The following is a 26,303-nucleotide window of genomic DNA, read 5'->3' as shown; positions in this document are numbered from 1 at the left end:
ACTAGAAGGAATGTCTTGAAACAGTCCAGGTGACAGTCCAGGTGAGAGAGGACAAGAGCCAGAACTAAGCCAATGACAGTGAAGACGGAAAGGGGAGAAGAGATATATGTAGGAGGTATATTAAGCAGATGGTTATGTTTGATAGTATGTGGGCAATCAGAGCCCAAGTTCTAAAGGAAAGATAACAAACACCCTAGCATATGGAGATGCCCAGTTTGAGGTACACAGGGGGATGCAGGTGGAGATGTCCACTAATCAGTCTGCAGCTTAAAAGAGAGGCTAGATGGGGCACCTGGGTGGCTTAGTTGGTTGAGCGTTCAACTTCAGCTCAGGTCATGAGCTCATAGCTTGTGGGTTTGAGCCCCACGTTGGGCTCTGTACCGACAGCTCAGAGCCTGGAGTCTGCTTCAGATTCTGTGTCTCCCTCTCTCTCTGCCCCTAACCCACTCGTATTCTGTCTCTGTCTCTCTCAAAAATAAATAAACATTAAAAAAAATTTTAAAGAAAAAAAAAGAGAGGCTAGGCTAGATTTGAGAGTCACTAGCGTCAAAGAAGTAGCAAATTACAACAGTAACTGAAATGGCCCAGAGAGAGCTATGTAAGTGAGGACAGAGGAGAGGGAGCCAGAGACACAACCACTGGAGAAAAAAAAAGTTCAGAGACTAAGGAGAAGGAGTTTCAAGAAGAGAGTTTTATAGTTAATGGAATAAAATCCAGGAGAAAAGTTAAGTGAATTAAGAAAAGAAAAACAGTCACTGGATCTAGTGATTAGGAGATTGAGAAGGTAAAGACATAAGAAGGAAAAAAACTGGGGCGTCTGGCTGGCTCAGTCGGTAGAGCATGTGATGCTTGATCTTGGAGTTGTGAGTTCCAGCCCCATGTTGGGGGTAGAGTTTATTGAAAAAAAATGTTTTTTCATTCCAAATGAAATTCCAAATTCTCTGTACTTTCTGTACCACCCCACAGTGCCCACACCCAAAAGGGAATAAATCTTGAAAAAAGAAAAAAAGCTATAGTCATAAGTTGTTTGGTTGGTTGTAGATTGGTGAGATCCGAGCGTGCTCATGTGCCGAGGGAAGATGCCACTGGAGAGGCAAAGGTTGTTAACACAGACACAAAGTGCTGACAGCAAAGTCATGAAAAGAGATGGGATTCAGATACCACATGGAGGACTTGGCCTTGAAGAGGTTGGTTATGTCAGAGAAAAGGAGAGGACAATGGATAGACTGACCACACATACCTCCATTTTCCTCTTCACTGAAGAATCTTTCTTTGCAAGATGCTTGATACACCTCATTCTCTCTTTTAGAGCAGAGTCCCTGGGGACAGTGTGAGTCACTATATAGAGCATCAAATACTTCAAAACCAATTTGATTGCCACACTGACCAAGTTGCACTGTTACTATTGACATGCTGAAGATGCAAACTAGGCCTCCTTCAAAAAAGTGAGCAACCTGTAATAGAAAAATATAGGCTTTGAGAACCACTACATTACTAATAAATAAGGAATGTCATATATAGTATTAATACACATCAATAAAGTATAATTTTAAAATGCCATGTATATGGTGTTATAGATGAAACAGCTTAATCATTCAAGGAAGTTGTTCTCTTTCTACACACAGTTTTGGGATTTGGAATTTACTGTACCCAAATGCATTCAGACAGCTCAATAGTTTCTGAAATCTGATTTGTATTCACTATTTCCCTAAGCATGCATTTAAAACAAAACAAAATAAAATGAATGCTAGTTGAAGGAATTCCTAGTATATACTTCACACTACAGGAACACACAGAATGCAGAAGCTAGCTCAACAATTGTACATTTAATTAACATTAATTTTCTCTTTTCTACATAATGCCTTTCTTTCTCTACCAATCACCTTCTGGCCTGGTAATGACAATAACACTTAGAAGAGTTTAGCTCAGGTAGACAGCAAGGAATACTAAGCTTGGAAAGACAGAACCAGAGGAAGTAAGGGAATAAGTCTTCTCTATTTTTAACAATGAAAAGACAATTTTTGGTAAAGACCTCACACCAGGTCTGTGCAGCACTAGAACGAACAGTGGCTTTCTAGCCAAACTGTACTTGTAAATTTTCAAATAACCCTGCAAACTAGGTATCATTATTCTCATTTTACAGATAAGGAAACCGAGGCTTTGAAAAGTTATGTGATTTTCGCAAGGCCACTGAACTATTATAGCAAACCAAGGCTCTCCCTTTCCCCACTAGCTCCAGGAGTTCCCCATAAACCCCACTCACTGACAGACCCAGAACCAGCCGTTTCGGTCCTGTTCAAACTTCAGAGAGCCAATCCCGTCATTATGCGCATGCTCCCTTTCAATACCAAAAAAAGCTACGGAGAACGAATGCGCATGTTCATAAACCAAGAGTTTTGTTGTAGGTTCCTCCCCCCTCCCCCGGTATCCAGAGGTTAATTACGCATGTTCAATTTCAATTTATCAACTTCAGACATGGTACGCATGCTCCTTGTCCATCAAAGGCTTTAGCACACAATGCGCATGACCTAGCTACCATAAGAGGCTTCGGCTGGGGTTCTGCGCATGCTTCTGCCAGTACCTGGCTCCAGGCGAAAGCTCTACGCATGTTCATTGCCCACAGTTCGGCTTCATAGAACTCTGTACGCATGCTCTAGAGCTGAACTTGAGGAGCCAGTCTAGGGCCTAAGCGCAGACGCACTAAGCCCAAGCAGCCGGTGATGGCGGCAGCAGCGGCGGTGGTTGCGGCGGGTCCGGGCCCATGAGGCGACGACGGAGGCGGGACGGCTTTTACCCAGCGCCGGACTTCCGAGACAGGGAAGCTGAGGACATGGCAGGAGTGTTTGACATAGACCTGGACCAGCCAGAGGACGCGGGCTCTGAGGATGAGCTGGAGGAGGGGGTGAGGCCCGGGGTCCCGGGGGGCCCGAGGTGACAGGGCCAGGGCGGCGGCGCGGGCCCTGGAAGCCTGGCGCTTCCGAGAGCGCGGAGACCCGAGGGGGCGCGAGTAGTCTCTTGGAGGAGCACAGGCGCCGCGCTGTATGAGACAGGGGAGCGGGCGGGGTGGATCTGGCCCTAGGTGTGAGGCCGTTCCAGGACTCGCAGGTGCAGGTCGCGCCCATAGCTCCTAATCAGCGCAGCCCGGAGCAGTCTGTTTGTGGAGTGAACGAAAAGGGCGCGTGGTCAATTCCTTGAGCTGTTGAACTTGAATGTGGCGGGGCGCGAGTGGTGTAAGCGCATGTTGGGGGGAAGGGGTGTTCGCTTACTGGGTGTCCCGTAAGTGCAGGTGAAGTGCGGAAGGGTTTTCCTTCGACTGTAAATTTCAAGTATTAAAATCTTGAGACCTCCCACAACCACCTCTCTTCTCGGCCTGTCGCTCTCTCCTAGGAAGCGCTCAGCTGTTAGAAGTGACAGCTGAAAACTTCTGTCGGGAGTAGCGCTGCCGCTGCTGTTACAGCCACCAGGAGTTTTATTTCGGGAGCAAGGGGGCTCTGCTGCATCTTCCAGGGTTTGTCTGTTTGCTTTTTTTTTTTTTAACCCCCCCACCCCCATTTCCGTGTGACTTTTTTTTTTTTTAAAGCATCTCTAACGACACACGGCATTTGTAACTTTTACCCTAGTTGAAGATGTCTACATTTTTTCAGAATACTTCGTGTAATTTTGGGGTGGAAAAAACCCAGCGTTGACAGCTGTGATTTGGTTTGCCAAAAATAAATTGCTTGAACTGAGACTTGTGAATGGTGGTGTGAGGGCTTTCCTTGCTGTAATTTAGGGTACTAAATTTAGAATTTTCCTAATGCATAGCTTGCTTTTACCTTTGCTGTCTTAATAGTTTGTTTGTTTGTTTGTTTGTTTGTTTTTAAGTTTATTTTGAGAGAGAGAATCCCAAGCAGGCTCCACACTGTCAGCTTGGAGCTGGACAGGGGGCTCAAACTCAAATGGCTAGATCATGACCTGAGCTGAAATCAAGAATCTGGTTACTTAACTGACAGAGCCACCCAGGCACCCTATTAGTTTGTTATTCTTTGTGTAATGTCATTCTTTTTTTCAAGATAAATTTATTGAAAGATCACAAATTGCACTTGATGTTCAAAAATACTGTTGTCATGCTAAATCACTTATTCTGGGCAAATGATCATCAGTGATAACCTCATGATAATTTAAATTCTAAATCCCACTGTCTAGATCAGTACATGAGTTAACCACTGGTGTCAGATGTTTGCTCTAACTATATAAGTGGCTTCCCTATTTTTCACCTGATTTTCCTCTTCCGGAAAGTAAGTTGTACCTTACTGGTTGCCAAAAACATTGGGATGTTATACATAAACAATTTTGAACATCTTAAGAAACTAAGTGGGCTAAAATATATTGTTCTTTTCATAATCAAATGAGTCTAAATAAAAATCACACAGTTTATAAGGTGGGTATTGAAAGTTGTCCTTTTTGGGGCGCCTGGGTGGCGCAGTCGGTTAAGCGTCCGACTTCAGCCAGGTCACGATCTCGCGGTCCGGGAGTTCGAGCCCCGCGTCAGGCTCTGGGCTGATGGCTCAGAGCCTGGAGCCTGTTTCCGATTCTGTGTCTCCCTCTCTCTCTGCCCCTCCCCCGTTCATGCTCTGTCTCTCTCTGTCCCAAAAATAAATAAACATTGAAAAAAAAAATTTAAAAAGAAAGTTGTCCTTTTTAATACATTTGCCTATGGAGTTAAAGTTAGCTTTTTTTTTAATTTTTAAAAAATGTTTTATTTATTTTTGAGACAGAGACAGAGCATGAGCATGGAAGGGGCAGAGAGAGAGGGAGACACAGAATCCGAAGCAGGCTCCAGGCTCTGAGCTGTCAGCACAGAGCCCAGTGTGGGACTCGAACCTACGAACCATGAGATCATGACCTGAGCCGAAGTTGGATGCTTAACCAGTTGAGCCACCCAGGCGCCCCCCCCCCCTTTTTTTAATGTTTATTTTTGAGAGAGAGAGAGAGCTTGTGGGAACGCGAGCATGAGTTGGGGAGGGGCAGAGAGAGAGGGAGACACAATCCAAAGCAGGCTCCAGGCTCTGACCTGTCAGTGCAGAGCCTGACACGGGGCTCAAATCCACAAACTGTGAGATCGTGACCTGAGCCAAAGTGGGACACTTAACTGACTGAACCATCCAGGTGCCCCCAGATTTACAAATTCCGAAAAATGAAAGAAGTTTAGATTCTTAGAAAATCTGGCCATTTGTGAATTTACTACCTTTAGTACACAAACTTTTAAAACATTGGTTCGTAACACAGTAGCCTCACTTCTTTATTTCATAGTAAGGAAACTGAGGCATAAACTAGAGAGGTGGTTACACAAGGCCACATTGGTAACTACTGGTAGTATCTTCTGACTCCTTTCAGCTTGCAAGCTTCATTGCATGGCTTCATTGCATTTACTAGTCTTTTTCATAATGTACCTCTTTGCAGTGTGTCAGAAGTTAATTCACATCCCTCCAGGCCTTGTCACTGGCTGTGTGACCTAGAATAAATTGCTTAAGCTCTCTGACACGTTTTTTTCTGTAAAATGAGGATTATGTGAGATAAAGTATATAAACTACTGTCCTCTTAAAATATTCTGGCATATTAAGCAGTTAGGTGGTTCATGGATATATAGCTTGTCAGTGTTACTCGTTGCCAAGGAACCAAACATTGAAGTTTATCCTCATCTATGCTTAGAGACTTAATAAATGCAGTTATACTAGAGGTGCATTTTTGAAACTAGTATTTTTTTTAATTATTGGTCCTATTTAGACATGTATGCCTTTTTAGATGTATTACAGTGAATTTGTATTAGGAAACCTGTGTATTTACACAGCATAGTTAATTTCTTCAGTGTGTAAAGGATGAGGCGAGTAAATGAATGCATTTATGGATAAAGCTGAATATCCGTTACCTAACTAGAAAAAGACTCTGAATACCTCAAAGGACTATGTTAAAAAGCAGTGGGTGAGAGGGTTTTTTGGGAGGAGGATAGGTGGATTTGGGTCTTTTTTGTTTGTCTGTTTTTCACTGGTGATGGTATAATTTGGAGAGAGTGAGTTGAAACTAAGGGAAAGTTTTCCTCTAGAGATTTTCATTAGGTTATGAAAATGTTGGAAACCTGTTTTCTGTGGAGACACAAAGTTAAAAGAGTAATAGAAGAGTCTAATCCTTAACTTTTACTCTACTAATTCAAAATTTGAAGTAGTCACAGAGACTGCATGAATTTCAGGTTGGGATATCAGATTTTTAGTGAGCAAAAAATTTTTAGTGCTTTGAGAACAAACTGCTATTGCAAATATTTGCAGCTATGAAAAATTACAGAATAACATCTCATCAGTTCTTATCTTGCATTGTAATAGGTTCTATAAAGCATTTTTATTTTTCTAAATTTTTTTCATGTTTATTTATTTTGAGAGAGAGTGCACACTTGCATGCATATGATTTTGGGAAGAGCAGAAGGAGAGGGAGAGAGAGAAACCCAAGCAGGTCCTGCACTGACACGGTGGAGCCTGACACAGGGCTCGATCTCAGGAACCATGAGATCATGACCTGACCCAAGATCAAGAGTTGGACACTTAACTGACCGAGCCACCCGGGAGTCCCATGGAGCACTTTTAAGTAGCTGAAGATTTTGAGCAAGGTTTATTCCTTTTCTTCCAACTCATTTTAATGACTGAATCTTATTTTATAAGGAAATGTCTGTGAACAAACAAGCAAGTGGATAAACAGTATAATGAATAACTGGATTGAGGATATTCCACCCATTCTGTTACAATTTATTTACATTTTTATAAAATGTGCTCGTTTTCATTGGGATTTTAGGCATATTAACTTGAATTTATATACAATTTTAATTTAAAACTGTGGAAATATTCTGGTGGTCTGGTTTGAATCATGTATAGTACCTTAGATGAGCAGGATTCACTTTGTCAATCATAGTGGCACACAAAAAAAGCATTGGATGGGTCATAAAGCTTAAAAAAATCTAAAGAGTTTCCTACGAAAGAGAGTTGTCAGTAAATATTACATAGTGTTAACCTGATACTTCTGATATAAGACTTTTCTAAAGGTAATGTTGAGTAGCAGAAAAGCATTGTGCCTCAAATACTTCTCCAGAAGGTAACGGTAGGAAGTTATAAACACAGATGCAGGTGGTAATACAGGCCTGGCTGGCTCCGGAAATGAAACATAGCCACAGGGCATATCCTTCTAGGTGGCTTCAAAGTCTTGGTTTATTGTTAACTACTCTGTGGTCTTTAATTTAAAATTAAGTAAAACTACCATTAAAGTAAAAACAATTATATATTACCAGTTTTATCACATGTGAGAGAAGTTAGTCTTTTGTCTTTAAAGTGAAGCCATTGTGGGTGATTATGTGAAGTACCAGAGACCAAAAAAAAAAAAAAAAACCAAAAACAAAAAACACAACAACCAAAAAACCTTTAAGCATAACTACCCCTACCCTTCCCCCCCAAGAAGAAACTATCAAGTTGAAACTGCAAGAATTTTTTTCCCTTGATACTGACCTATCCATTTGCTTCAGTTGAATACTGAAACATACATCCCTAATGTTAGACTTCATTCTGACTTGCTCACACCATGAGCAAATTTCCACTGAAATTTGCGGTTTAGGGGGCATTTAAACATCCCTTGTTTAAGAATACTATCAGTTTTCTATGTGTAGTTTGTACTGACTGGTACCTTTGAAGAAAGATGTGTTCACTTAAATATTTTTTGAATTGTTCTAAAATTATAAAGAAAAACTTCAAATCTTACCATTTTTTTAAAGTTTTTATTTTAATTCCAGTTAGTTAACCTACAGTGTAATACTAGTTTTAGGTGTACAATTTAGTGATTCAACATTTACAAAAACTTAGCATTTTTGAGAGCCCAATTAAGTTATGCCCTTTTGTATATATTGAAAGACTCATAACCAGACTATATTCAAGAATACTCATTTTAAAGCTGTGTTTTATAATATTAATAACTGAGTTCTGCAAAGTTATTTTTATAACAATTCTGTGACTTTTAGTATATTTACAGAGCTGTACAACTATCACACAATTTAGTTTTAGAACATTTTTTCTATCACCCTTGAAAGAAACTAGTCACTCCTTATTGCCACCTCTGTCCCTAGGCAACCACTGGTCTATTTCCCATCTCTATAAATTTGCCTTTTCTGGACATTCTGTATAAATGGAATCATACAGTATGTAGAGTTTTGTGTCTGGCTTCTTTCACTTAATGTTTTTGAAAATCATCCATGTCATAGTATATATATACGTACGGCCAAACAGTATTCCATTGTATGTATCAAGCACATTTTATTTATCACTTCACCAGTTGGTGTTCATTGGAGTTGTTCCCATTTTTTGGCTGTTGCGAATAGTGCTGCTATGAACAGTTGTGCCCAAGTCTTTGTGGAACATGTATTTTTATTTTTATTGATGGATACCTAGGAGTAGATTGGCTGTGTCGTATGGTAAGTCTATGTTTAATTTTTGAAGAAACTGCCAAACTTTTTTAAAGTTTATTTATTTAGAGAGAGACCACGCCTGCACCTGGGGGAAGGACAGAGTGAGGGAGAGAGAATCCCAAGCAGACTCTGCGCTGTTAGCACAGAGCCTGACACGTGGCTCATTCTCACTACCATGAGATCATGACCTGAGCCAAAATCAAGAGTCGGTTGCTTAACCAACTGAGCCACTCAGGCACCCCTAAACTGCCAAACTATTTAGGTGGTTGTACCATTTTACATTCCCCACCAGCAGTGTACAAGTGTTCCAGTTTCTCTACTTCCTTGCCAAATTTGTTTTTCTGTCTTTTTAATTATAGCCATCCTAGTGGATATGAAGGGGTATTTCAGCATAATTTTGGTTTATATTTGCATTTCTTTAATGGCAGATGATGTTGAACATCTTTTCATGTGCTTATTGACCATTTGTGTATCTTTGGAGATATACCTATGCAAATTCTAAATGATTTTTTTTGAATTAGGTTGTTTTAGATTTTGAGTTACAGAAGTTTTCATATATTGTTTTTTAAAAATGTTTATTTATGGGGCACCTGGGTGTCTCAATTGTTTGAGTGTCTGACTTTGGCTCACTGATCATGATCTCACAGTTCATGGGTTCGAGCCCCACGTCAGGCTCTGTGCTGACAGCTGGAAGCCTGGAGCCTGCTTCAGATTCTATGTCTCTCTCTCTCTCTCTCTCTCTCTCGCTCTCTCTCGCTCTCTCTCTCTGCTCCTCCCCTGCTCTATCTCTCTCTGTCTCTCAAAAATGGAATAAACATTAAAAAAATAATAAAATATTTATTTTGAGAGCAAGTACTCATGTACACACGCATGCAGGGGGGTGGGCAGAGAGAGGGAGGGAGAGAGAGAATCCCAAGCAGGCTCTGCACTGTCAGCTCAAGGCCTGACACGGGGCCAGCTGTGAGATCATAATCTGTGCTGAAATCAAGTCAGACACTTAATGGACTGAGCCACCCAAGTGCCCCTTCATATATTCTTATTCTGTGGGTTTTGCCTTTTGAAGTGCAAAAGCTTTAAATTTTGAATAAGTCCAATTTATTGATTTTTTCTTTAATTGTGCTTTTGGTGATGTGTCTTAAGAAATCATCTCCTACCCCAAGATTATGAAGATTCATTCCATCCTACGTGTCTTTTAAGAGTTTTATAGTTCTAGCTCTTACATTTAGACGTGTGATCAATTTTCAGTTAACTTTTTAGTATGGGGAAGTATGGTGTGAAGTAGGGGTCCAAAGCAATTTTTTCTCATGTGGATATCCAAATGTCCCAGTACCATTTATTGGAAGAGTGTCCCTTTTCTATTGAATTTTTTTGGCATCTTTGTAAAAAATTGGTTGACCATAGATGTAAGAGTTTATTTCTGGGCTCTGAATTCTATTTTATTGATTTATATATCTGTCCTTATCTCAGTACCACATTGTCTTAGGTGCTGTTGCTTTGTAGTACATTTTGTTTTATGTTTATTTTTGAGGGAGGGAGGGGGAGAGAAAGAGAGCACGTTGCGTGGGGGTAGGGGCAGAGAGAGAGGGAGACACAAATCTGAAAACAGCTCCAGTGTTTGAGCTGTCAGCACAGAGCCTGACTCAGAGCTGGAACCCATGAGCTGTGAGACCATGATCTGAGCTGAAGTTGGACACTCAACTGGCTGAGCCACCCAGGCACCCTTGTAGTACATTTTAAAATCAGGAAATGTCAGCTCTCCAGTTTGTTCTCCTTTTTCAAGATTGTTTTGGCTACTTTGGGTCCTTTGCATTTCTGTATGAATTTTAGGATCAGCTTAATTTCTTTAAGAAAGGAACATAGGATTTTGATAGTATTGAGTTGAATCTGTAGACCAGTTTGGTTAGTATAACTATCTTAAACAATATTAAGTCATCAGATCCATGAACATGGAGTGTCTTTTGATTTAGTTAGGTATTTATTTTTTATTTATTATTTTTTTTAAGTAGCCTCCACTGCCCAGCATGGAGCCCAACATAGGGCTTGAAGTCATGGCCCTGAGATCAAGATTTGGATGCCTAACTGACTGAGCCACCCAGGCTCCCTTCTTTAATTTTTTTCAGCAATGCTTTGTAGTTATCAAATGTACAAGTCTTACACTTCTTTTGATAAATTTTTTCTAATAGATGCTATTTTATTCTTGACTATTCTGAAGAGTTATCTTTTAATAAAAAATTTTTTTTTAAGTTTATTCATTTTTGAGAAAGAGAGACAGAGCGTGAGCAGGGGAGGGGCAGAGAGAGAGAAGGAGACACAGAATCCAAAGCAGGCTCCAGGCTCTGAGCTCTCAGCACAGAGCCCAGCATGGGGCTTGAACTCATGAACCACGAGATCATGACGTGAACCGAAGTCGGACACTTATCTGACTGAGCCACCCAGGTGCCCCTGAACAGAGTTATCTTAATTTCATTTTTGAATTGTTCATTGTTAGTGTACAGAAGGTTAGTTAAATTTTGCATCCCTTTATACTATGGTTAGAATGAATATTTGGCCAACATGACTCCTGACAATTTGAGGGTAGTGCTTAATTATTTTGCTTTGGTCAGCCACATCATACACTACAATATTGTGAACTGGTTGTGGTTGCCTTAGGCTTAGTTAGGTTGTAGTTACATAAGGCTTATAACATTGTGTTAGTTTTTGTGCTTCAGAAGCATATCAGAGTACCACTTGGTGTAAATTGTTTGATCTAGTAACTCAGAATGTGGTGCTTTAGTTTTATAATACACAAAATGTATTTTTTGAATAAATAATTTTTTTAAGTTTATTTATTTTGAGAGAGAGTGTGAGCGAGCTTGTGTGCATGAGAGAGAGCAGGAGCTGGGGAGGGGCAGAGAGAGAGGGAGGAAGAGAATCCCAGGCAGGCTCCGCACTGTCAGCATGGAGCCTGATGTGGGACTTGAACTCAAGAACCGTAAGCTCACGACCAGAGCTGAAATCAAGAGTCAGACGCTTAACCAAATGAGCCATCCAAGCGCCTCTGAATAAATGTATTTTTTAAAAAAAATTTTAATGTTTATTGATTTTTGAGAGAGAGAGAGAAGAGACAGTGTAAGCTGGGGAGGGCAGAGAGAGAGGGAGACAGAATCTGAAGCAGGTTTCAGGCTCTGAGCTGTCAGCACAGAGCCCAGTGTGGGGCTTGAACTCCTAGACTGTGAGATCATGACCTGGGCCACCCAGGTGCCCCAATAAATGTAATTTTTAAAGGAACAATCACCTGGTTTTATTTGTAGATCATTGATAAGTAGCATCTGTAGCTTAGTTGTCATAGAAAATTAAAAGTGAAGTCCCCATATTCTTGTGAACCGTATTTTATTCATCACATTTGCCTGTTATTAAAGTACTGAGAATTTTTAAGCTGGTTTATTTCATTAATTCTTCTTTAGTAGTAGGGTGAAGTGTTAAGTTTTTTTTTTTAATTTTTTTTAATGTTTATTTATATTTGTGAGAGAGAGAGAGAGAGATAGAGTGTGAGCAGGGAGGGGCAGAGAGACAGAGACACAGACTCTGAAGCAGGCTCCAGGCTCTGAGCTGTCAGCACAGACCCCTACATGGGGCTCGAACCCATAAGCTGTGAGATCATGACCTGAGCTGAAGTCAGACACTCAACTGACTGAGCCACCCAGGCACCCCTGAAGCGTTAAGTATTTTGATTTTATGTTTATGAGATAATTTATTTTTAAAACTTTAACATATTTTTCAGGGTCAGTTAAATGAAAGCATGGACCATGGGGGAGTTGGACCATATGAACTGTAAGTTTATGTGAAAAGATTTTCTTGTGCTGCCTTTCTTACAAGTAGATTTTATCAGCTCTGGTTTGTAACCATCCTGTGATTGCAATAACCTGTTCTTAATTATCTAGTCATGTATATATAGATATATATATACACATGTGCACTTGGTTTATTGAGTTTAGCACCAATATAGTAACATATCTAGTGTTTTGAGATCATATATAGATTTTGAGGAAAAGGTATTCATTCCGACTTACAGTATACTGAATATGAGTCTGAGTGGGTTAGGAATTATTATTAGTTCAATAGAGATTTTTTTTCCTTACTAAAAAATCAAATTTTTAGAAATGTCTTCCAAAGTCAAATGCTCTTATTTTGCTTGTAATACATCATTTATAAAATGATTTGTGTAATCTCAGAAGTCATTTTAGGCAAGTTCTTTTAGGTGACTGTGGTTAATACAGAACAGATTAATCTGCTCTGTACCCATCCTTAAGTAAAAACCGTAGGTTGGAGGGGAGACTGAGATCGCTCATGTAAAAAGCATTTAAGTGACAAAATAAATGCCAGTGTTGGAGTCTTTAAATCAAGCTAATAGTAGATACGGAAAGATGCATGGATACATTTTATTAGCAAGAATTTTTCTGTAGCAAAGAGACTTGAGCTAATTGGGTACTTTTAGAAAGTTCCCAGATTTTCTGAAGTTTCCAAATAAAGTTGAATAATACCTAAATCTCATGGCCATTTTGAATGAACTAAATAAGAATAACCAGAAGACTTTTTTCCTTTGTCAATATAATAAACTTGTTCTAATTTATCTTAGTTTGAGGGTGCTTAATGCTTACAAAAATAAATAATAGCACGTTCTGTAAACAAATAGATATACAGTTATCAATCCATCGTAATCTTGACCTACTATGTCACTGAATCATTAGTTTACAGAGCACAGGTAGTAAATTTGCTGTTATATGCCTTCTCCTTTTTACTTCTTTGGATTACAATTACAGTATATTAAAGACAATTTAACTTGTTGAGAATTTACTTTTGATTTTGCTTTTCTCCCCAGTGGCATGGAACATTGTGAGAAATTTGAAATTTCGGAAACTAGTGTGAACAGAGGGCCAGAAAAAATCAGACCAGAATGTTTCGAGCTACTTCGGGTACTTGGTAAAGGGGGCTATGGAAAGGTAGGAAGTATTTTTGAAATGAGCTGTTGTCTGTCTTTGGTAGATTAATTGTTACGCCCTGGTTCAGTAGTCCTCTTCAATCTTTGTTTGCTAGCTGTCAGCAGAGGGTATGATCACTTCACATGATTTTATTTGAGGGATGTAAAGAAGTTCTCTTCCTACCACCATACACATAAAAGACTGACACATAACAGGCATTCAGTCGATATTTGTTGCATAAATAAATAGGCAATTATGCCAGGCAAAGTCTATTATTAGAAGATTCCTTCCTTCCTTTGGTTAAATGGTATCCCCTGTAAGTATCCTCTTAAAAACCACTCCTTTCAACAGGCATGGCACATTAAATTGTTATCTGTTACTGAGACCTAAATCTGAATTGGTGTTCTTTGACTTGCAGTATTTGGAGCAATAGTTAGGGAAGCTGAAGAATATAAGAAGGGAGAAGAAAAATGAAGAGAACTTCTTAGTTTCATAGTTCTGCTCAAGGCTTTCTAATAAATGACCTTAACCTTTGCATGTTCTGCTCAAGAAAATTTATACCTAGGTATTCTCTATCAAAAGATAGAATTTGGATACCATTTTAGTAGTTAGGATTAAGTTTAAGAACTATTTATGCTGTTGTGTAGGTTAATTTTTTCATAGCATGACATTTGTAGTTTATTCTTAGGCTTAAGGACACATTCTAATGTGTTCTAATTATCTTGAATGTGCAACACATGCACTTAGAGTCTCATATCATTTCAGGTATTGCATGATGATGTTTTATATAGCTATATAGTTAAGAAATAGGTAAATGGTAATTCCTGTCAACTATTATTAAAGTTTTATGTGAAGCAAGGACAGAGACATTCCTGGAAGAAATTTATAAGATATTTTATAATTTTTAATTTTGGTATTATGCTTCTGCAAACTTGGATTTTATGTATGAAGTTATATAGAGTGCTCATCATTGGATGGTCACTGACCAGCTTTGCCACCAGATGTCAGCAGACCAAATAGGACGGCCCCATGTTGTGGAGGAGATTTCACTACTAAATCTTTAATACAATCTGTTCTTTTAGCTCATTTTTGTGTGTTTGTGTTACTAATTTTTATAAGAATATAAACTATTGTATTGTTTGTTTCCTATAAATAGGAATTAAGGGAGTGTGGCTAGCATAGTTTAGCTTTTAATAACACAGAAACACTTGTATTTTTTATCCAGGTTTTTCAAGTACGGAAAGTAACAGGAGCAAATACTGGGAAAATATTTGCCATGAAGGTGCTTAAAAAGGTGATTCCTTCCCTCCTCTCTCCCCTACCCCCATCTTTGTTGTCTCTCTCTCTTTTTTTTTTTTTTTTTTTTTTTTTAATTTAAAGTATGCTCCACAGCCAATGTGGGTGTTGAACTCCATGACCCTGAGATCAAGAGTTGCATGCTCCATCAACTGAGCCAGGCAGGAGTTCCCCCCTCCCCCCACCAACTTTATTCTTAATTGCTATAAAACCCACATTTTGGCCTAAAATTCTTAGTCAAGAAAATGTAATTCTAAGACAATAAGTCCTCGTAGAATATAAGATATGTTTCATTATTGTTATTCCTGTTTTATTTCTGCTTGGTGAGGGTGGAAAGGAGAGCTCTTAATTTTCCTCTGAGGTAACTCTCTTGGCTCTTTGTTCTGGTCTCCATATTTCTAAGTAATAAGCATATTCTGCTATCACTTCAGTTTTAGAATTGTGTATTGACTTCCACTCTACTCTCATTCACTTCTTCTTCCCATCCTCTTATTTGCTTCATTTTTTCTGAGTCTACTGTTGTCTTCTATACCTTCCAACAACTCTGTTCAAGCCAGTGTTCTATGGTCCCACTGTAGTAGGTAGTCTGTCAGTTCCATTTATTTTCCTGTAGATATTCCATCAGAATCTTCTGTTCCCCTGTTCCTGTCTATATTGGTAGCTCTCTAGGCATAGCTGCTGTTACTGGACTTTGATCAAATCCTTGGAATCCCCTTGGCACTGTCAGTGTTGGATTCTTTGTTTCCTGGATCCCATATCTTCCTTTTTCTTAGTTTATGCCGTTGTTCCCTCCTTTGGTGACTATCTACTAGTGGCTTCCTGAGAGAGGGTGCATGAAGGTAAAATTTTGGGGAAATATTGCATATTTGAAAATTTCCCTCTTTATACCCTTACAGTTGTTTGATTGGGTGTGGTTTTGAAGTTGAAAATCATTTTCATCCAGGATTTTGCTTTATTTCCATCTAGCCTTGAGTGTTTCTATTGAGGAGTCCCTTGCCATACTGATTCCCATTATTCCTGTAGAGGTCTATTTTTCCTTAAAGATATCTAAGATTTTCTTTTGATTTCTGTTGTTCTAAATTTTTTACAGTGATGTATTATCTTGCTTTTGATCCTTCTTATTTTATTTATTTTTATTCTTTCAATCTTAAAAGTTGAATCCTTTAGCCCTAAGGGATTTTCTTGTATAGTCTCCGATAATTTACCCCTCTGCCATTTTCTTGGATTTATAGTTAGTTGGATATTGGAACTCCTCAACTCGTCATCTGTTTTTCTTATCTTTTCCATTTCTTTGTCTTTTTGTTTACTTTCTGAGATTTTTCTAGAAATTTATTTTCTAATCCTTTTACTGATTTTTTTTTAAGCTATCATGTTTGTGGTTCCCCCGAGCTCTGTTTTTTCTTTTTATAGCATCCTTTTTTAATAAACAGAGTATTTTTTCTTATTCCTCTGACGGTATTAATGATAATTCTTTGAAATGTTCTTTTGTTCTGTGTATTGTATCTCTTTTCTAAGTTTCTGTTTTCTTTCAGTTTGATTTAGTCTTTTTCTTCCATATTAAAGGCCTTCTTTAGATGTCTGGTGTTCTTCACTGATGGTTCATATTTAAGAATAGAACTCTGAGAAGCTGATCAGAAGTTCCATCTGTGTAGGATAGTCGTGTAGTTGGCTGGCAACTGACTAAGAACCTCTAAATATTTGTCTGTAGGTCAGTTGGTACTGAGACAGATCCTCTATTCTTTTGCCTAGAAAAAGCATCCTGGAGCTGGATGAGAGAGAAGAGATAGAGATCTTACCTGTCAGCATGCAAACTTTCACTGAAGTCAAGTTTTTACTTTAGCACTTCACTCTGATCCTTCACTTTTTCTGGAGAGTACACCTTTCCAAGTGGTAGCAATCTACCTGTTTTTGGTCCTCCATCTTCTGTAGTTTCTAATGATTCTTTTTTTTTTTTTTTTCCTTCTTGCTTTTTATTTTTGTCTCTGATTTTTGAACCTGTTAGGGTTATATGGATGGAATCAACTTCTTTTGAGTTATTTCTTTGTGCAGGCATTTAGGCTTGATAATACCCTACTCTACTAAGTCATTATTGCTTTATCCTGCTCTGTTTTCACCTTTTGAGGTGTGGAGTTAGGTGCATTTCCTAGTTTTATTGAAAAAGGATTATGTGTGTTTGGTTTCTTGTTCTTTTTGTTTGGGACTGATTTCTGAAAAGATCGCACTGTCTTAAAACAAGTCTTAGTAGAAAACTATTAAAAGACAGTCAAAATGACTTTTAACAAAAATTACAGCGTTTGTAATACTGTGACCTTTATCTTCTTCCTGATTTTTACTTAAGCGGTATGCATGACTTGACTTTACAAGGTGAGGAACAAATGTTATGACCACAACTTTATTGGTGATTGTCTTTTTTTTTTTTTTAAGTTTGTTTGTTTATTTAAATAATCTCTATATAACATGGGGCTTGCATTCATGACCCCAAGATCAAGAGTCCCATACTCTTCCAACTGAGCCAGCCAGGTGCTTCTGGTGATTGTCTTTTTTTTTCTTTCTTTCTTTTTTTTTTTTTAAATGTTTGTTTATATTTGTGAGAGAGAGAGAGAGAGAGAGATCGGGGGAGGGACAGAGAGAGACGGAGACAGAATCTGAAGCAGGCTCCAGGCTCTGAGCTGTCAGCACAGAGCCCAACTCGGGGCTCAAACTCACCAGCAGTGAGTGAGATCATGACCTGAGCTGACGTCTGACCCTTAACCGACTAGGCCACCCAGGTGCTCCACTCCCCTTCCCCACTGATTGTCTTAAAGAACCAATTTAGATACTCTTTTTTTTTTTTTTTAATGTTTTATTTATTTTGAGAGAAGGCGCGTGCATACGTGCATACGTGTATGAGCGGGGCAGGGACAGAGAGGAGAGAATCCCTCTCTCTCTGGGGAGAAAGAGAATCCCAAGCAGGCTCTGTGCTGTCATTGGGGCTCGATCCCACAAACTGTGAGATTGTGACCTGAACTGAAATCAAGAGTTGGATGCTTAACTGACAGAAGCAACCAGGCGCTCCAGCAATTTAGATATTCTGAACATCAGTTTCTGTATCAATAAGTCAGAATTAATGTACTGTCTGGCTTTCCCATTGGGAACATTTTAGATTAATTATTGATCTGTAAAACCTGTTAGATATAGAATTGGAGATGGTGTAGTAATGCTTGTTCTCGGAATGTTGAAAGAAGTACTGGTCAAGATTCTTAGGTTAATTTATTCCTTTTGATATATTTTATAATCAGGGCTGACCATAATTAGTCCTAATTCTATCTTGAGTGAAGTATGTTTCTGGCATGGGTATCTTTAATGGAAAGAAGAGGATGTTGTTTTTTCTACTGATGGTGGATGGGTGCAATGTATTGGGAAATCCATAGATTTAATTATTGCTAAATGTCGGACCTCCTTTTTGGGCCCAGGCTTCTAAAACCTAACTTGTTTGCCTCTCCTTTTGCTTAGCACTCCCTCCTACTCTCAGGGTTTTTCTTTCCCTAAGCCTGGCTATAGAATCAGATATTGTCTCATTTTTTCCCCCTTGTTGCCCCTGAAAATAAGCTCACAGGGTAAATAATGAAAGAGGTTGCTAGGATTAAGTGCATAATTTTGATTCCTGACTAGCTAAGATGACTGTATGCTGCCTTTGAGTTTCTTTATTCTGACTTTATTATCCTGGAAGCAGAGCATACTAATGCTCTTGAACTCAGTATGTGGTAAGAACATCTCTTTTTCCCTCCTTGAAGATGAAATCAAAGTAGAACCAGGTGTCTTTTATCTTAAATGAGGTGTGCATTTGGACAGTCTGTCTGAATTTATCAATTATCTTGGGATTTTTTTACAGGAATGGTACCATTTGGGTATTTTCTTATGGTGGAATGTTGAGGAAAAGACTATTTCCCTTTCTTACCAGTTGCAACAAAAATGTATCCTGGAAGCAAAATACTATTGCCTATGGTATTAGTTCAGGCCACACTGTAAATTTTAGACCCTTTGGTTAAAGGCTTGTGGTTCACAGATTGGTCATATTTCTTCCATTCTTTCTTTTATTGAATCAATTGAAAACCAGCAGTGTGCCAGGCATTATGCTAGAAACTAGGATTTAGTGTTTGAGGCAGATGTAGTCTCTGCCTATCACTCTGCTTACTATATAATTCAAGGGAAAAACTGATAAGCTTATTGTTACCATTTCTCTTCTATACTGTGGTCAAAATCCTTTCTACTTTGGGGTTGGAGCCTCTCTTACCTTTTATCATTTTTTTCTTCACTCTTAAGCCTTGTCATCCTGGATGTCTTCATTCTCCTTGTATTAAGTAAGTAATCCATAGCTTGGCCTTCTAATTCCTTGATCTTAACTCCATCAGGTTTCACCTCCATTCCACTTTACCAGTCTCCATGACTGTATTCTTCATCTCTGAAGTATTGGGTTATAATAGAACAATAACTTTCTTCTTTATTCCCACAATGCATGGTCTTTGACCCTAAACCTTTTAGTCCTTTGACGTTTTTGTTTTTTTCCTGCAGTTCTTAAGCCCCTTCTTATTTCACTTTGTTTTGAATCCAGCGTAATCAGCATAATCTGCCATTTCAGTCACTTGCTAGCCCCATTGACCTTATGTTTAGGAAAGTCCTAATCTTAATCAATTTCATTGTTAATGCTCTTTTATTCCTGTATGTCAGCTGCTGGAACATTGCTGGCAAAAATCACACAAACTTGTAGGTTGCTGCTGAAACAAATTCATAGTCCCCAACCTATTTGGACCCCCAGTACTCACCAACTATTTTTTACATGTCCTTAGACAACTCCCTCCATTCTCTACAACTTTGCTATCAGTCCCTCTTTCCTCTTTTAATAGACTGCCTCTCTTTTTATTTGAGGCTGTCATATGTGATTTCCTTTTACTTCCTGTTCTGATCCCTACCCCTAATACCATATTAATCTGCATTTTCACCTGTCTTTACTTCCTTCTTTCCAGTGTTAGTGGGAAATGTATTCTTCCTTCTTTCCAAGGTTAAGCCCATTCTTTATGTTTTGGATCTCATCCCTTTTTGCCTGTATGGGGTCTTTGTCACTTCTTTCTCTCTTTCCATCCTCTATCATATCTTCTTTCTTTGTTTAAATATATTTATGTCTTTGCCATGTTTAGTAAAACAAATCCTTCGATCATATAAAGTCTCCCTATAGCTTCCACCCTCTTCGCCTTTCATACCTGAATTTCTTGAAAAGTCATGTTTTATTGTTTTTTGTTTGTTTGTTTGTTTGTTTTTACTTACTATACTTTGACTTAATGACTCTACTATTTGAATGAAAGTCTTGTTCCCTAAGTCACCACTAATCTCCTAATGGCTGAATCTAGTGGTCTTTCTTTATTTAATTCATCTTTAATTTAGCTCTCTGTTGTATTGAAGCTATTGAGCACAGCATTTTGAAACTCTCTTTCCTTGACTTCTGTGATTCTACTTTACTAATTTTTCATCTTATCTCTTAGTCTTTTGCTTCTCAGACTTTCTCATAATTTCTTATTTAAAAAATTCAAACTGGGAGGCCTGGGTGGCTCAGTCGGTTAAGCATCCGACTCTTGGTTTTGGCTCAGGTCATGATCTCATGGTTCATGAGTTCAAGCCTCTGTCAGTGCAGAGCCTGTTGGCAGGATTCTCTCTCTCGGCCTCACTGCTCCTCCCCTCCCCACCCCCCCATCTCTCTTGCTATCAAAATAAATAAACTTAAAAAACAACTTCAAACCTCCTGAGCAGTTAAGAAATAATGTATCTTTAAAATTTTTCAAACTTTCCAAAGAGTTGCTAGAATAGTACAGTGAACACCAATTAAGTTTGCCATATTTTGTCTACCCCCACTTTCTTCATCCCTTCCATGTATATGTGTATTTATGTATATTCAGAATTTTTATTTTTTTGCTGTACAATTTGAAAGTTAATTCTAGCCATCATGGTGTTTCATCTTTATTTTCTTTAATCTCTCTCTCTCTCTTTGGTTTTTAAGTTTATTTTGAGAGAGAGGGAGTGTGAGGGGAGGGGCAGAGAGAGAGAGAGAGAGAGAGAGAGAGAGGGAGGGAATCCCAAGCAGGCTTCGTGCTGTCAGCCCGATGTGGGACTCTATCTCATGAACCATGGGAACTGAGCCAAAATTAAGAGTCAGATGTTTTACTGACTAAGCCACGCAGGTGCCCCTGTATCTCTTAAGAGTAAGGGCGTTTTCATATGTAAGAGCTCAGGTCAGTTGTTTTACACAGTATCCCTTAATTTGGATATATTTCCTTGTTTACTTATAAAAACATGTACATTTTAAACTTAGGTTAAATATTTTTTGTAGGAGTATTATGTCCTCAGTGCATGGGCTCAGGAAGTACATTATGTTCTATTCTGTTATTTGGTGAAATTGAGTTTGATCACTTGGTTAAGGTGGTGTCTGACAGGCTTGCCATAGTACAGGTACCCTCTTCCCTTTGAAATTATTTACTAAAAAAAATTTTTTTTTAAATGTTTTTTTATTTTTGAGAGAGAGAGAGAGAGAGAGAGAGAGAGAGAGACAGAGCTCAAGTAGGGGAAGGGCGGAGAGAGAGACACACACAGAATCCGAAGCAGGCTCTAGGCTCTGGGCTGTCAGCACAGAGCCTGACGCGAGGCTCAAACCCACAAACCATGAGATTGTGACCTGAGCTGAAGTTGGACACTTAATTGATTGAGCCACCCAGGCACCCCTAAATTAATAAGCATCTATGGTATAGTATTTAGGGATATGAATAGTTTATTCTAATACTGTTTTTAATATTTAGCGATATGAATAGTCTATTCTAATAAATTTTTTTTAAAGTAATCTCTATGCCCAACATGGGACTCGAACTCATGACCAAGAGCTGCACGCTCCACCAACCAAGCCAGCCAGGCACCCCATCCTAATAATCTTTCATCTAGTGGTTTTTATCATCCTTTGTTTCTTACCCAAATCAAATATTACTAGGGTGATTACAAAATGGAGACTTTTCTATTTTTATTATTTTGTTTCTATATTGTCATTCTTCTATAAAGAGTTTTTCATACTTAAAAATTTTTTTTTAATTTTATTTTTTATTTTTTTAAATTTACATCCAAATTAGCATATAGTGCAACAGTGATTTCAGGAGTAGATTCCTTAGCGCCCCTTACATACTTTTTTAAATTTAATTTTTTTTTTTTTTAACGTTTACTTATTTTTGAGACAGAGACAGAGCATGAATGGGGGAGGGTCAGAGAGAGGGAGACACAGAATCTGAAACAGGCTCCAGGCTCCGAGCTGTCAGCACAGAGCCCGACGCGGGGCTCGAACCCACGGACCGCGAGATCATGACCTGAGCTGAAGTCGGCCGCTTAACCGACTGAGCCACCCAGGCGCCCCTAAATTTAATTTTTAAGAGTCAATATGGACTTTTTATTTTACCATTTCATTATTCATTTTGGTTCTCAAATTGTCTCAAATTTTGCTAGAGAGCTCTCTGTTAAGATGGGTTCTATGTCCTTTTGACATATCCTTGTCAGTTTTTTAGTACTTCCTGGTATAATAGAGTGCTCCAGATTTACCTTGCACTTTCCCTGACCCTGGTTTAGAATGATCTTTTTCTCTAAGGAACCCTGGTTTCTTTTGGTGGAGAAACCAAGATCTAGGTGCCAGCTATGCTCCTTACTACCAAGGTATCCACTCTTTCAGTGGATCGAGCAAGGAAGTTTTTGTTTTTAAATCATGGCTTCAAATTGATATTCCTAATTCCAGTCCAGTTCCATAGGGCTTTTCTTCTCTCAATCCATATTTGTATCTCTGTTTTTCCACAGTGAAAAGCTTGGTAGCAACATCAGTAAAGTTACTTATTTGCTCGGTTGTACAATACACGCATAATAGTTTGAGAAATATAATACCAATACTACCAGCAGCTACAAACCTACTAAGTGTGGTTTAAACTTTGCAGTTTTTGTTATGCTTACATATACATCATTAAGACTGCAGTGTAAAGTTATTTAAATATCATTTTTCTCCTGTGGTAAAATTGTCACTATAATTTTCAGTTACATTTTTGTATTTCTGTTTTATTCAATTTTATTTCCCTCCCCCATCCTTGTCGATTTAATTTTACTTTTGGAATGTATAAAACATTAACATGGTTCAGAATTCAAAAACCTCCATTTTATAGTCACAGTAATATATGATTTAGGTACAGAAAAAATTAATGCTAAAACCTTTGAGGTTTTACTTGGAAGGTATACTGAGAAGTCTGATTTCCCTTCTTACCTTTCTGCTTGTCATTAGCTTTTGGCTTATCTTAGTTGTGTTCATTATTAAAGATACAAGGACATACAGATATATATTCTTCTATCCTCTTTCTTACACAAAAGGTAACATACTACTGTGATACTGCTATGCTGTGTTATGCTATGCTATGCTCTTTTGCACCTTCCTTTCATAGAGCTATTCCCCATTCTTTTACACATTAGGTAGTCAATATTCTATGCATGGGCATTTCGGTTATTTCCAACCTTCTACTTTGCAGCTGATAACCTGTGTATATACTTTTTCATGTTACATGTACCAGAACTTAGTCCTATAATCTAAACAGACTTAACATGTCTAAAACAGTGCATCATTTTCCCCAATACTTTTTTCTTGACTTCCATTCCCTGTTATTGAATGATAACCATCATCTATCCTGTTACTTATGCAGAAACCATGGTATCATCATTTCTTCTCATACCTAGTTAGTCAGCAAGTGCTGATGATGCATCTTTATCTTTTTATTTTTTTCTCAACTTAATTTCCTTAGTTACAATAGGACTCTACCTAAGGTCTTACTTTGCTTAATTTACTGTACTAGCCTCCTAATTGCTCTCATTTCTTCCCGAAAATTCCACACTGCTATTAAAACTGTCTGTCTTAAAGCCAAGGGTTTTTCATTTGTCTAACCTTAATATTTCTCCTGTGCTTCTAAGATTCAAATGCTTTTGTCTAGATGCCTAGGCCTTATATTTCCTGGTCTCCACCCAGATATCCAGCCTAATTTCTAGCCCTTCTTACCATACTGAGCTACTTATAGATTCCTTAGACATGTCCTGTCAAGCCTCTTTTGCACTGGAAATGCCTTTTTTTACCCTCTACATTTCATTTTAATTATTTTTCACTGTACACCTTAGGTATTGCCCCTTCCAGGAACACTTCTTGCCAGGTCAGATGCAGTTCTCCATTCTCCCGTAGCACCTTGTGCTTACCTGCATTGACTTACCTCTCTTCCCTGGGACTTCGGACTCCTATAGGCTGGAGACTTCTGTTAGTTCTGTTTTCTTATTGCAGAGTCTCGAGCATAGTAGACATTCAATAGTTAGTGAATATATGAATAAACTTGATCTGTTTACATTTTTTAAAAAGGTATCTAGGTTTTCATTTACATGTTCACTGCAGAGAGTCTAGACAGTGCATATAAGAAGTGAATGGCTTCCATTATTCCTAGCTCCGTCTTTAGTGGGAACTATGATTAATAGTTTTAATATTGGCAAGAAAAGCACAAAATAGATTTTCCAGATACTATAAAAATGTCTACTGTTATGTTCTTATAGATCATCTCTTTTCCTTTAGGCAATGATAGTAAGAAATGCTAAAGATACAGCTCATACAAAAGCAGAACGGAATATTCTGGAGGAAGTAAAGCATCCCTTCATTGTGGATTTAATTTATGCCTTTCAGACCGGTGGAAAACTCTACCTCATCCTTGAGTATCTCAGCGGTCAGTACACTCAGTTTGGTGTAATTATTTGCATTTGCTCCAGAAACTGGGTCAAAATTATATTCCAGTGGAAAAATGTTTTCCCCAATGTGATTAAATATTCTTAAAATTGACAAATACATTGACATAAGGAATTCAGATATGACCAAATGTTTCTTTTTTGCAGAAAAATGTGAAGGAAACTTTAAAGGTTAAAGTTTTTTCCCCATCTGTAAAATTTTATCTTAATCCTTATCCCTTTGTAATCAATTACATAAATAACAAACCCCTAATTGATAGCCATCACATTGACTGCACTTGGGTAAGATACTATAATTTACATGAATCATCAAAGCATTTTTTCTAAATTGAAGTGGAAAACTTAACTGAGAGTATTGTTTAAGCTATTGAGTATTTTTGGAATTGGATCTCTAAAGAGAATAATTTTTTGGTTTAATATAGCTTTTTTGATAGACTATGAAGTTTACATTGGAAAACATCCACACTTTCTAGGATTTACCACCTCCTAGAAACTTGTTGCTTCCTTATCATTTCTAGATCACAAGTATCTATTTCCAGCAAGCACATGTGAGTTTTCTGAATAACAGATTTCACAATGGTCTGTAACATGGAACAGAAAGCTGCAGAATTTCGCTAACTTTTATGTGACTGTTGCCATTTTTTTCATTTTTTGGTAACTTTATTTTGACATAATTTCAGATTTACACAGAAAAGTTGCAGAAATAGTACAAAGACTTCTCACACATCCTTCACCTAGATATCCCAAACATTTTACCAGTTTTGTTTCATCCTTCTTTTTCTCTCTCTTTATGTGTATATATACATATTTATGTGTGTGTGTGTGTATATATATATATATGTGTGTGTGTGTGTGTGTGTGCGTGTACATATATACACACACATGTATTTGTATATATATATTTTTTCTGGACTGCTCAAGAGAGTGTTGCAGACATGATTTCCCATTGCCCCTAAATACTTCAGTGTATATTTTCTGAAATCAATGCAGTATCTTACTTAACTCTACTAAAAGGACCAAAAATAGGAAATTAACGTTGATACAGTAATATCTCTCAGTTTCCTTTAATCTGTAACAGTTCTTCATTCTTTCTTTGTCTTTCTTGACCTTAGCATTTTTGAAGCGTATAGGGCAGTTATTTTGTAGAGCACATCAATTTGGGCTTATCTGATGTTTCCTCAAGATTAGGTTCAGGTCATGCATTTTTGGGAGGACCATCGAAGTGACACTGTGTCCTTCTCTGTCAGATCAGGAGGTACATGATATTTATATCTTTGTCCCATTACTGTTGATGTTAACTTTGATCACATGTATGAGGTGGCGTCTACCAGTTTTTTCCCTGGTGAAATTTTCCCTTTGTAATGAATAAGTATCTTGAGATACTTCGGGATTATTTAAATATCTCGTCTCTCATCAAACTTTCACATACAGTTTTAGCATTCATTGATTCTTGCTTGAAACACTTAACTATGATGATTGCCAACTGATTTTTCTTATTCCATCATACCTCATTCATTTATTATTTGGCATTTTACTGTAATGAAGAACTTTCCCTTCTCTCCCATTTTAAAAATTTATTGATCTCTTCTTTGATTTACATCATTGTGGACTCATGGATTCTAAGGTTATTCAGTGGGATATAATTCTTTATTATCATTATTTATTTTAATATTCAGAATAGTGCCATGCTTTTAAGAAAGCTGCTGCCAGATTCCTCTAGATTAAGAATTCTGAAAATATGGAATAAGGGCATTTACTAATTTTAATTT

The 26,303-nt window shown here is 38.0% G+C and overlaps 2 protein-coding genes across 5 annotated transcripts in view; one reads left to right on the top strand and one right to left on the bottom strand.

Annotated features, from left to right (window-relative positions):
• The window catches only part of TUBD1 (tubulin delta 1), a 32,777-nt gene extending 30,427 nt beyond the window's left edge, over window positions 1-2,350 (bottom strand). Inside the window, exons 1-2 of the mRNA XM_047081736.1 lie at window positions 2,272-2,350; window positions 1,241-1,454 (exon numbers count right to left, since the gene is read on the bottom strand). Of these exons, the coding sequence (XP_046937692.1) occupies window positions 1,241-1,412 (172 nt within the window). The 5' untranslated portion in view covers window positions 1,413-1,454; window positions 2,272-2,350. The remainder of the gene's footprint in view (window positions 1-1,240; window positions 1,455-2,271) is intronic.
• Window positions 2,351-2,690: 340 nt separating this feature from the next.
• The window catches only part of RPS6KB1 (ribosomal protein S6 kinase B1), a 39,104-nt gene continuing 15,491 nt past the window's right edge, over window positions 2,691-26,303 (top strand). For 2 of the 4 annotated variants that reach the window (XM_047080930.1, XM_047080932.1), the window contains exons 1-5: window positions 2,694-2,902; window positions 12,234-12,283; window positions 13,332-13,452; window positions 14,657-14,725; window positions 24,368-24,515. In XM_047080930.1, coding sequence (XP_046936886.1) covers window positions 2,762-2,902; window positions 12,234-12,283; window positions 13,332-13,452; window positions 14,657-14,725; window positions 24,368-24,515 — 529 coding nt within the window. In that variant the 5' untranslated portion in view covers window positions 2,694-2,761. Of the gene's footprint in view, window positions 2,903-12,233; window positions 12,284-13,331; window positions 13,453-14,656; window positions 14,726-24,367; window positions 24,516-26,303 lie in introns of all 4 variants that reach the window. The other 2 variants (XM_047080931.1, XM_047080929.1) reach the window with 2 other exon arrangements.

The sequence above is a fragment of the Lynx rufus genome, unplaced genomic scaffold, assembly GCF_022079265.1.
Source record: "Lynx rufus isolate CCGP_SWC_20201006 ecotype Redwood Valley unplaced genomic scaffold, mLynRuf1.p SCAF_18, whole genome shotgun sequence".
In the NCBI taxonomy this organism is placed as follows: domain Eukaryota; kingdom Metazoa; phylum Chordata; class Mammalia; order Carnivora; family Felidae; genus Lynx; species Lynx rufus.
The sequence above is the reverse complement of the archived record's forward strand: the minus strand, read 5'-3'. Positions and strand labels throughout refer to the sequence as shown.